This window comes from Trichosurus vulpecula, chromosome 9 (genome assembly GCF_011100635.1).
Source record: "Trichosurus vulpecula isolate mTriVul1 chromosome 9, mTriVul1.pri, whole genome shotgun sequence".
Classification (NCBI taxonomy): domain Eukaryota; kingdom Metazoa; phylum Chordata; class Mammalia; order Diprotodontia; family Phalangeridae; genus Trichosurus; species Trichosurus vulpecula.
The window spans coordinates 123,745,367-123,757,724 of NC_050581.1; the positions used below are offsets into that span (position 1 = coordinate 123,745,367).

The window sequence follows — 12,358 nt, forward strand, 5'->3', positions numbered from 1 at the left end:
TGTACTGTTGTAGTCTGTGAAAAGGGGGCTAGCATCGATGGAAATTATAGAAATTTAGATGCTTAGACATAATGAGAGATTGAAATAGGAAAAAAAAATAAAAAAATAAAAGCCATGCTCTAAACCTAGAATCAGAGAATTTCAGAATTGGAAGGGATCTTTAGTTTGACCTATACATGAGTAAGAATCCCTACTCAGCAAGTAGTCATCTAGCTTCCAAATGAAGACCTCCAGGGAGAGGGAATTCTGCCTGCAATCCGGTGGGAGGTGAGGGAAATCCTTCTTTGTGGCATTTCTTATTTTCCCTTTGTTCCTCCACCCATTGGCCTGCTGCATGGTTTTTTGTTTGTTTGTGAGGCAGTCGGGGTTAAGTGACTTGCCCAAGGTCACACAGCTAATAAGTGTCAAGTGTCTGAGGCTGAATTTGAACTCAGGTCCTCCTGACTCCAGGGTAGGCATTCTATCCACTTCGCCACCTAGCTGCCCTGGTTTTTATATTTTTTCAAAAAGTGATTGTGCATGCTTTTCATTCAGTCATTGCCCAGTATATACCTCACCACAGTTCCCTCCCTTGCAATAATAATACTTTTAAAAAAGCTAAATAAAAAAGATGCCATGACTGCATCTGATAAAACATGCAGTCATTTACACCTACAGTTTCTGCATCTCTACTGAGGAGGGGGGGGTATGTTTCCTCACCTGTCCTCCACAACCAAGAATGGCCATTCATTGCGTTGAATGTGAGTTTGGCTACTTATTATAGTCACGGTGTGTGTTGTTCTCCTAGTTCTATCTTCTCTGCATCAGTTCATATTTTGCTGAATTTCTCGTATTCATTGTTCCTTAGAGGTTTTGTTTAGTTGTTTTGTTTTTGTTCTATTTTATGGGGGTAGGGGGAGGGTTGGAGGTTTGTCTGGACCTATGAATTCCTTAGCTTGGGGAATTTCTTGGTGCAGTAACTACCAACATTGATGCAGATAGTAGATTGTGAACTCCCTGAGGGGAGGACACTGTCTTTTGCCTTTCTTTGTATTTCCACAGTTGTAAGGCGCATAGTCAGTGCTTAATAAATGTTTATCAACTGACTATTCTTAGAGAGTAACCTGAGGTACTGAGAGGCTCAGTGACTTGGCCTTGATTGCACAGTCAGTAAGTGTCAGAGATAAGACTTTTCCTCAGGGCATCCCAGTGTGGAGGTCAGCTTTCTATCCCATATGCCAAGTTGCCAATCTCATCGTTCCTTAAGGTGTGAAATAATTACTTCATTCATATGCCGGTTTGTTCAGCCATTCCCAAATGATGAGTGTCCACTTTGGTTACAATTTTAGGTTACCTCAACATAACTACAAATATTTTAGTATATATGAGATGTTTCTGTCTTTGACCTTCATAATATATGTGATCACTGGGTAAAAACAGATAAATGATAGTAAACTCAGTGTTTTTGCCAGTAAATCAATAAACATGGACTAAAAGCTAACTATATGACAGACTCATGGGGCAGCTACTTAGTTGGTGCAATAGATAAAGTACCAGGCCTGGAGTCAGGAAGACCTGAGTTCAGATCTGGCCTCAGAAACTATTTGTGTGACCCTGGACAAGTCACTTAACCCTGTTTGCCTCAGTTTCCTCATCTGTAAAATGAGCTGGAGAAGGAAATGGCAAACTACTCCAGTGTCTTTGCCAAGAATACAACAAATGGGGTCATGGAGAGTCGGATACAACTGAAAAGACTGAGAAAATCCGCAATATGTCCAGATTCAATGCTAAGTGCTGAGGGTACAAATAAAAAAAGTGAGAGTCTCTCCCCACAAGGAACTTACATTCTGTGATAGGGATACAGTGTATACACAGATAAATAAATATAGGATATATATAATATAAATAGTTCTTGGTAGGACTAACACCTGGGGGTATCAAGAAGGGCTTCTTGAAGGTGTCATTTGAATTGATCCTTGAAGGCAGTTAGGAATTCCAAGAGGCAGAGATGAAGAGGAAGAAAGTTCTAGCCAGGGGGGTTATAGCCCGTGCAAAGGCAGCCTGCACAGAAGGAGATTAGGTATGTTGGGAATCGCAAGCTGGGCAGTTTGTGAGCCCAAACCATAGAAAGAAGAGGAAAGTATAACAAAGCTGGAAAGATAGGTTAGGACCAGATTGTTAAAGGCTCTAAGGAACAAATCTATAATTATACACTAGGCAAAAGGGAGGCCTTCAATGTTTTAGTTTGTTTTTTTAAGGAGGGGTGTGATGTGGTCAGCCCTGTGCTTTTGGGAAATCACTTCAGCAGCTATGTGGAGGATTGGTTGGAGAGAGAAGAGTCGGGTTAAGGAGGACAATTATGAAGCTACTGCTGAGAGGTGATGAGGGCCTGGATTAGGAAGGCTGAATTTACTGTGAGAAAAAGGACAGATGATAAGGGTGTGGAGGAGGTGGCGTCAATAAGATTTGGTAACTGAATGTGGGAGATGAAAGGAGAGTGAAGATTCAAACCTGTGTATCAGAAAGAAGGGTGGTGTCCTTGACAAAAATAGGGCAGGTAGGAGGGCTAGTGAGTTTAGGATAAAAGGTGATGATGTTTCTCTTTTCATTTTGAGATGGTTAAAGGGCATCAGGGTGGAGATGTGAAGCAGACAGTTGGAAATGTAGAACACATCTGAAAGGCATTTGCATGGAGATGATGGTTGAAGCCATGGGAATGGATGGGATCAAGAGGGAGCGAGGAGAGAAGAGAGGTGGGGGGACAGAGCTTTGGGGTACTCCAATGAATGGAGAGGATAAATCTGCAAAAGAGACTGAGGATTAATAGGAGAACATGTGTCCAAGGCATCTCATAACTATTTAACTACAGGGGCTGATGTTTCTCTCTTCATAGAATCCTCGTCTGTTGTACCCACCTGGGCACAACTCTGCTGAGTGGGTTGTTCAGGTGGGCTCCCAGGCTCGTGCTCCTCTCCATAGCATGACTCATAGTTGCCATGGCTAGCTCTCCTTTGAGTCCACAGTCCAGTCTCCTTTGCTATCTGGGGCCCTATTCCTCAAAGCTTCTTTCTTCCTCAAACACCTGCCTTTCTGGGTCTATGTCTGTTTGGAGTGTGTCTCTTCTGCAATTGTGCCTGGAATTCTCTCAACCAAACTGCTGGATAGAGTGTCTCCCTCTGGGCAAGTCGCTGCTAGATGCCATGGCCAGTGGGGGTGGGGGAGGAGAGAGACCTTCCCTCCCCTCTGTGCCACTGCAGGAATCTCCTCTGCAAAATCACCCCCCCCACCCCCCCACCCCACCCCCCCGCGCAACTCTACATTCCCTGCTGAGCTAGCAACTCAGCCTTTTATTGGTCTTCAGAGGCTTTGTTGGCTTTCTGCTCAATCACTATGTCCTTTCTGATTTACTCAAGGGACTTATTTGTATCTTCCGAAAGCGGAGCCTATAGGTACCTAGGTGACGTACTAGATAAAGTGCTGGCCGTGGAGTCAGGAGGATCTCACTTCAAGTTAGAACTCAGACCCTTACCAGCTGTGTGAACCCGAGGCAATCACTTAACCCCGTTTGCCTCCGTTTCCTCGTCTGTAAAAATGAGCTGGAGAAAGGAATGGCTAACCACTACAGTATCCCTGCCAAGAAAACCCCAAACGTGGTTACAAAGTGTGAAAGGAGTGAACCCCAAAGAAGGTGGGGTCGTTACCCATTAAAACTTCACTAAATGCCTTCATCAGCTGAGTTGTATAAATGGGAGAGAATTCCATTCATCATCCTTTACATGTAATAAAATATCTGCTAAGTGGTTGGGGCTCTACCTCTCTTCTTGAACCCAGAACCTCTTCCAGAAAGTGCAGAAGCTGCTTCAAACCCAGAGGTTCTGGGAATTTTTTTTTAAGCTTGATGAGTTCCCCAGAACTGTGCACCCTGGGACTGTCAAAAGAATGTCAGCAGCAGTTTCTAACTCAGGCCTCCGGAGGTGTAGCTTAGCTCATTCACGGGCACGGAGCTTGGGATCCGTGGGTGATGGAATTCATGAGGGTCGATACTCTCTCCAGTTCCAGATGGCCTGTTGCTGGCTACCTCAGCCATCAGACTGCAGTGTGAATGAGCTCAGACGCCAGCCCAGGCGAGGAGTCACGCAGCCATCACACTGCCTCGGGAACTCCTCTTTCTGACCTTCACTCTGTCACTGTTTCTGCTCCTGCTGCCTTATTCACCTTCTTTTCTCACTTTACAACCCGAAACCTCTGTTGTACTATGCTGTGGGAGGCGCAATTATTCAATCAACAAACATGGCCTACTAAGCGCTGTGTTGTGTGATGGGAATACAAAGACAAAATAGAAACAGTACCTTCCCTCGAGGAGCTTATAAGAATATAATGGGGAAAAATGACATGTACTCATATACAAAACACATGCACAGCATATTCACAGTAACTGAAGGGGGGAGACACTAGCAGCTGAGGAGATTTATAAAAGATTAATAAAGAATTTGTAAAAGAAAGAACTTTATCAGTAAAACTTGCTGCAGACTCTCCCCCTCTCCCCAATTAAATTGTTTCCCTTCTAATCTTAGTGACATCGGATTTGTTTGTGCAAAACCTTTGTAATTTTATGTAATCAAAATCATCAATTTTTCCTCCTGAGAGTCTCACTATCTCTTGTTTGGCATCGAACTCTTTCCCTGTCAGTGGATCTGACAGGTAATATCTTCCAAGCTCCTCTTAATTTATTTATTGTGTGACCTTTTAGATCTAGGTCATGTACATCCATTTGGAGATTATCTTGGCATGAGGTGTGAGGTGTTGGCCTAGAAATAATTTCAGCTAAACTGCTGTCCAGTTTTCTCAGTAGTACTTGTCAGTGAGTCCTTATCCCAGTAGCTAGTCTCCAGATTTATCAAATAGGCTACTAGGTCCTTTTGCTCATGTGTATTGGATAACTAATCTGTTCCACTGAAGGACCTCTCTGTTTTTTAATCAGTATCAAATTATTTTAAGAATTATAGCTTTGTAGTATAGTATGAGATAGGATCCTGCAAAGCTCTCTTCCTCATCACTTCTCCCCCTGCCCCCTTATTTCATTTGAGATTCTGGGTCTTTAGTTCCCCCATATGAATTTTCTTCTGAATTTCTTCACATGGTGGCCAGAAGAAGCCATACAAGGACGCTCTCAAAGTCTCTCTTAAGAACTCTGGAATTGATTGTGCGACATGGGAGACACTGGCACAGGACTGCTCAGCATGGCATACCCACACGAGAGAAGGTGCTGTGCTCTATGAGCAAAGCAGAACTGAAACAGCTCTAAGTAGATGCAGGATGCACAAATTTAGAATATCCACCCCAAATATTCACACGGACTATTTGTGCCCCTCCACTGTGGTAGAACATTCCAAGCTTGTACTGGTCTGATTAGCCACAGCTGGACACACTGAAACTTGACTCTATAATAATAGTGATTTCATTTTGGTCCTCTGAGAACGGAGGACAACAACCGACCTTGAATTTGTTCTAGTTCTATAAAGTAACCCTGTGGTAATTTGGTATGGCACTAAATAAATAAATTAATTTAGATAGTACTGCCATTTTTATTATCTTAACTCAGACTACCCTGTGAGCAATTATCATTTCTCCAATTATTTAGGTCTCTATTTCTGTAAACAGAGGTTTGTAGCTGTATTTATATGATTCTTGGTTGTGTCTTGACAGATAGACTCCTCAGACATTATATAGTTATTTTAAGTGAAATTTCTCTTTCTATATCTTCTTGCTGGGTTTTATTGGCAATATGCAGGATTTGCAGATGATTTATGTCAATTTATATTTGCAACTTCACTGAAGTTTATTAATTGTCTCAGTTACTTTCTAAGTGACTCTTTTGGATTCTTCAAGTATACAAGATCATCTGCAAAAAGTGCTAATTTTATTTCTTCTTTGACTATGCTTATTCCCTCATTTTCTTTTTTTTTTGTCTTATTGCCAAAGGATTTCTAGTACTATATTTGAAAAGCAGACAATGTACCTTGTTTTTTCATTCTTAATCTTAGTGGAAAGGATTTTAATTTATCCCTACTACATATGATGCTGGCTTTGGTTTTAGACATACACTGTCATGCGAAGGAAAAAATCAGTTTAGTCCTATGTTTTCTACTGTTTTTTATTTAAATTTTTTTAAAATTTATACTTAAAATTTTTAAAGACTAGATCTCTTTATCTTGCCCTGACCAGAAGTGCATAGGCCACTCATGAGCCTATTTCCATTCATATTGGCACAGGAGCTTTGACCTGCTCTGTTTCTGATTTATATCAGTTTGTTCCTCCTCAGGCAACTTGGTAGTCCACTGCTACTTTGCTTTTTGCACATGGTCATTAGGGATATTGGTTTATAGTTTTCTTTCTCTATTTTAATTTTCCATGGTTTTGGTTTCAAGATCATATTTGTAGCAAAGAAGGAATGTGTAAAGGTCCCTCTCCCCCCCTTTTTTTTGCTGTTTTTGCAAATTGTGTTTTAGAAATTAATTGATCTTTGAATGGTTGTTAGAGCTTGCTTATAAGTTCATCTGTTCCAGGAGTTTTTTTTTTCCTTTGAGAATTCCTTTATGGCTTGTTTAAATTATTATTATTCTTGGATATTGAGTTGTTTAGATTATCTATTTCTTGTTCTGTTAATTTGTTCATTTTCTATTTTAAAAATATTCACATATTTCATATTGGCACTTTTATTGGCATATGGCTGAGTAAAATAGTTTCTAATGATATCCTTCACTTCCTCATTTGTCATAAATTCTCCATTTTCCTTTTTATCTGGTAATTTGGTTTCTTCTTTCTAATCAAATTAGCTGATGGCTTATGTATGTTGTTGTTTTTTAAATAGCTCTCAATTTTATTTATGAATTCCATGGTTGCTTTCCACTTTGTTAATATTTTCTTTGATTTGCAAGGTTTCTACTTTGGTGTTTAATATTTTTTTAATGAATTGATTTCTAGTGGGGATTTTTTTAGGTGCATGCCTAACTCATTAGTCTGTTCTTTCTTTTATTGATAAGGGTATTTATAGATATAAATTTTCTTTGCTGGTTGCTCATTTGTTGCTTTAAATTTTTTTTTTCTTGACTCTTGTGTTTGTATTTCAAAGTTTCTATTCAGCTCTGTTTTTTAAAAAATTTTAAATCAGGAATCCTTGGAAGTCTTCTATTTCCCCTGTAGGGTTATTCTCAGTTTTGTTGGATAAGTAATTCTTGGTTGTAGGTCTGTAACTTTTGCCTTTTGGGATATCTTATTCAATGCTCTGCCCTCCTTTAGGGTGGTAATTACTGAAGCTTGTGTGATGCTGACTTTGGTTCCTTGAAACTTAAATTCTTTCTTGCCAGCTGCTTGTGGTATTTTTTCTTTGGAAGCTCTGGATTTTGACTATTAAATCCCTGAGAGTTTTCTTTTCTTTTTTTTTTTGTAAGTGTTTAGTGATTTTTTTTTTCATTTTTCACTTTTTCCTCTTGTTCTAATATGTGTAGGTACTTTCTACGAACCTGGGATTATTAATCCAAATTGGCTTGGGCTAAGTCCCCAAGGCTGGTGTCTCTCCTCCCTCTAAGTCTGACTCCACACTTCATTATGGAATTCAGTCATCAAGGATACACCTCATCATTTCCCCCGCCAAAACAAGACGCCTCACACAAAACAATGTTGACCCATATCCTCTGCTTTATAGCATCTCACATCCTGGCCCCAAGTAGCAGCTCTTGGCTGATCTGGGCCAGGTATGTGAGGCAGAACGGGGAAATACATGTTATTTATTGTCTATGAAGTTTTTTCCATCTTATAAAGATTGTTCCAGGGACCAGCACTGCAACGTTGGCATTGGGGTGCTTCTTTCTCCATTTTGGTAATCCAGCATGGACTTTCTGTGATACACACAAGGACATACATTAACAGAGTTTGTCAGAAAACTCTCAACCGACTTTCTGATAGTTTTATTTTATAATGATCTGTGTTTTTGAATTTTTCTTCAATTATCTGTAATTTTAAAAAAAATTCATATTTTAAAATGATCTGTGCCCCTCTTCTCTTTTTTCCTTCCAATGATCTCTGTAGCTTGCTTTTTCTATTACAAATGATTCAAATTAATTGTGGTGTTCAGTGATTGGTTTGTTCTCCATTTATCTTTGGATTTTAGATCATTTGTGGGTCTTAGGTCATTTGTAGGTTTATATTATCGGTCCATTTAGATTATTGTAGATTATTACTTGCTCATAGCTTTGGATTGTCTATGAGGTTGGGTTATCTATAGACGTGGATTATCTGTGGATCTGTCTCAATGAGGCCCTTTTTGGCTCTATTTATATTATTATAATTATATTATAGATGTATATTACGTATAATCATATTATATATTATAAAACTAATTATATCCCTTCCAAGGCTGCCATCATGATTCTGGTTACTGGTTCTACGCTTAGGCCTAAAATGCCCAAATGTAGCATTCTAGATGGCAAGGGAAGAAGCGATCAATAGATGGAACAAAATCAGGGCATCTTCACTGGGCTAGCCAGTGTTTACCTGGTGATTGTATATGTCTTTCCCATTACTGTCAGCTCCATCTTGTTATCTTCCAAGGAAAGGCAGTACAACTGCTGATAAAACTGACCTGGGGAAATGGTGGAGTAGGTCAGAAAATTCCAAGCTCTCCGTATTTCCCCCAGAAATGAGATAATAATAGCACCTCAGGGTGAACATAGAGTAGTAAAAATAAATAAGAGTAGGGGCAGAACAGGGGTCCTCCTGGGACCATCGGAGAAGATCTGAAGAAAATTCCCAGGACCAGGTTTTGTCCTTGTGAAGGGCAAACACCTCCAGGCTAGGTCTGCTTAAACAACAAGCCACAAGCCCTGGGGTTAGCTGGGTTGAGATGCTGCCTCAGTCCCAGCCACAGGAACCATTACCCCCAGGATAGTTGGGCATCTGAGCTGGGGAAGACTGAGAGAACCTCTGCTGACAAGGAATGCCAGATGCAGCTATGCAGCAGAGATGCAGCCAGGGTAAGAAGGAACCAGCACACCTGGTGAGTGCAGAAACAATGGAGTGGGGATGCTGCTGGCTGTGGACACTTACAGGAGGTTGGAGGTCTTGGTTTTAGTTCCAAGGCAGAGGGGAGAACTCATATTCCAGGACTAGAGATGATTATAAAAACTAAGCGGCTACAAATTTTAAAAAATGAAAAGGCAAAGGAGAAAGACTCCAACCATGGATAATTACTGTGGGAATAGAGAAGACCAAGGTTCATCTTCAGAAAAGGATACTGAAGCAAAGAAACCCTCTTCTACCCCAAAGGGTAACATCAAATGGTCACTTGCCCAAAAAGAATTTATAGAAGAACTTTAAAAAGACTTTAAAAATCAAATGAGAGAGATTGAGGAAAAACTGAAAAAAAAATAAGAACAATCTGAGAAAAACAAGAAGCTTATGAAAAGAAATTCAACCAATTAGAAAAGGAGATCCAGAATCTTAAGGAAGAAAATGATTCCTTGACAATCAGCATTGGGCAAGGGGAAGCTAGCAAAGTTCTAAGAGATTAAGAAATAATAAAACAAGATATGAAGAATGAAAAAATAGAAGAGAGTGTGACACATCTCATAAGAAAAATAACTGATCTGGAGAACAGATTAAGAAGAGAAAACATAAGAATAATCAGACAACCTGAAAGCTATGATCAAAAAAGAATCTTGATACAATAAAACAAGAAATAATTAAAGAAAATTGTCTCAAAGCATTAGAACAAGAGGGGAAAGTAGAAATAGAAAAAATATACACTGATCACCACCTGAAAGAGATCCTACAAGGAAAACCCAAAGGAATATCATAGTCAAATTCCAAACCCCCCAGCTCAAGGATAAAATGATATGAGCAACAAGGAAAAAAACAATTGAAATATGGTGGTGCTACAATTATAATCACACAAGACCTAGTAGTGGTAATATCAAAAGATCACAGGTCTTGGAACAGTATATATTGAAGAGTAAAAGAATTGGAGTTCTGGCTGAAAATGTCATACCCAGCAAAGCTAAGCATAATCCTGAATGGAAAAAAATGGACATTTAATGAATTGTCAGACTTTTAGGATTTTGTTAAAACAAACAAACAAATAAACAAACATCTGAACTTAACAGAAGATTTGACATACAAGAACCAAGAGAAATATAAGGTACATACCAAAGACTAATTACAAGTGACTCGATAAGGACAGATTATTTAGCTTTTATATATGTAAAATGTAAAACATGTGTCTAAGATTGTTATTAGTAATTGGGTAGTTTATAAGACAGATTGGAGTAGACCTGAGTATGATGTGATTTTAAAAAGTAAAACCCCTTAGGAACAGCTTAATAAGAGTAATTATCTTATACAAATGATAGAGGAAGAACCAACACAGAGGAATTAGATATGGGAGGAAGGCTGATAATTCTGGAAATCTACTTTCATCAGGAATGGATTCAAGAGGGTACATTACATATATATCTAAAAGAATATAAAAGTTTTCTAAATTTAGAAAGTAACAAAATGCTAAGGGGTTAGGGAGAGGATAATACAATACTAAAAGAATAAGGGAGTGATCTTTAGAAGGGAGAGTGAGGGAATAGGTTAGAGGTGGGGCATAGAAGGGTGTTTAGATTAATGGGAATGGGAGGATAAAGGAAGGATCCTTGGAGGGGGGTAGGTTAAATAATAGGAGGGCAAGGTATGGCTAGAAGCAAAATAGAGGAATCAGGAGGAATAAGAAATAAGAGATATGCACAAACATAAAATAAAGATCAGGAGTAAATTTTGTTAGGGAAAAAGGAGCAGGAGTGGTAATCATGATTTCCAACAAAGTTAAGGCTAAAATAGATTTAATCAAAAGAGAAAAATAGGGAAACTGCACTATGTGTCAACCATATTTATCAGCATTGTTTTGGATTATTTAAAACAACTAGACAGTATAAGGTGAGAATATTGCTGTGGTGTAGGAAATGACAAGTTGGTGGACTTGGAAAAATATGGAAAGGCTCAGATTTATGAAGGAAGAGATTATCCACCCTCAGAGAAACAGAGGATAAATTAGTATGGTCTTACATAGATACATATGAACGGATATGTCTATATATATTACTATAATTATTGATACCTAAGTATATGTATGTGTAATTACATGTATATACAGGTCTATATGTTTATGTATATATGTATATCTTTGTGTGTATTTGTCTATGCATGTGTGTGCATATGTATGCATGTGTATATATATGTGTATGTATATGTGTATATATATATATATATATATATATATGAACATATGTGTGTGTATATGTGCTCAATTGTAGCTTTCTGGGGCTGGGGAGAGAAAGGGAGAAAAAAGAACAAAGTAAAAAATGCACAGCAGAGAACAAAAGAAAACATACAGGGAAGCAAAGAAAAGATGGACAGCTCTCAACATAACATGTAGTGTTTATTATATAGGCTTTCTTGAAATGGAAATTTATTGCTATATATTTTGAATCCTCTCTCGTATTCTGCTGTGAACATGGCAATGCTTTTTTTCTTTTCTTATTTTGTATAATTTTAATTTTAGTTTTAAATTTGTTTATTTCTTTTCTTTTCTTATCTTGTATTTAAGTTTTAAATTTTAAAAACTACAAATCAAAAAAAAAATTGACCTGGGGAAAGCAGTTGGAGAATGTGTCAGATGAAGAGGTAGTGAAACCCAGATGAAGACAGAGGAAGAGAGAGAGAGCAAAATGGAAACCTAGATCCAGGAACACAGAGAAAAAGCAGAAAAAGAGACAGAGAATAATGGAAACAGAGTCACAAGAACACAGCGGGAAACAGAGAAAGAGATTAAATAATAAACAGATACAGGAACGCAGAAAAATGGAGAGGCAGAGATAAAGAAACAGAGACAGAGTAAGAAATAGGTAGGAAAAATAGAAGCAAACAAAGACAGAGAGAAAGAATGAGACAGAAAGGAAGGAGAGACAAAGAAGGAGATGGAAGAAGAGACAAAAAGAAACAGAGAGGAAGGAATCAATAGAAAGACAAAGAGGGAGAAAAATAATTCAGTCTTTAATGCCAATAATGAGGCAGCTCAAGTAGCAAGCTCTAGTACCAACTTATAAGGGCAAATGGAAAGTGGAAGGCAGTCAGAAAGTAGAGGGGAAAGGCAGGAGGATGAGGAGGATCACAGAAGGAATGGACAAGAAAAGATGATCTTTATACAAGGGGATGATCAGGAGATAAACATAGGAGTAGGAAGGGTATGTATGAGAGGTGGGAAAGCTGGTCAAAGAAGTAGTCAGGGAAATATGAGGGGCTATGAACAGGGTCCAAGCTATACTGAGAAGTCTACCAACTT

The 12,358-nt window shown here is 38.7% G+C and overlaps 1 protein-coding gene across 1 annotated transcript in view; it reads right to left on the reverse strand.

Annotated features, from left to right (window-relative positions):
- Nucleotides 1-7,655: 7,655 nt before the first annotated feature.
- LOC118831378 (inter-alpha-trypsin inhibitor heavy chain H4-like) overlaps nt 7,656-12,358 on the reverse strand; it is a 42,969-nt gene continuing 38,266 nt past the window's right edge. Inside the window, exons 20-21 of the mRNA XM_036738699.1 lie at nt 8,533-8,620; nt 7,656-7,877 (exon numbers count right to left, since the gene is read on the reverse strand). Coding sequence (XP_036594594.1) covers nt 7,793-7,877; nt 8,533-8,620 — 173 coding nt within the window. The 3' untranslated portion in view covers nt 7,656-7,792. The remainder of the gene's footprint in view (nt 7,878-8,532; nt 8,621-12,358) is intronic.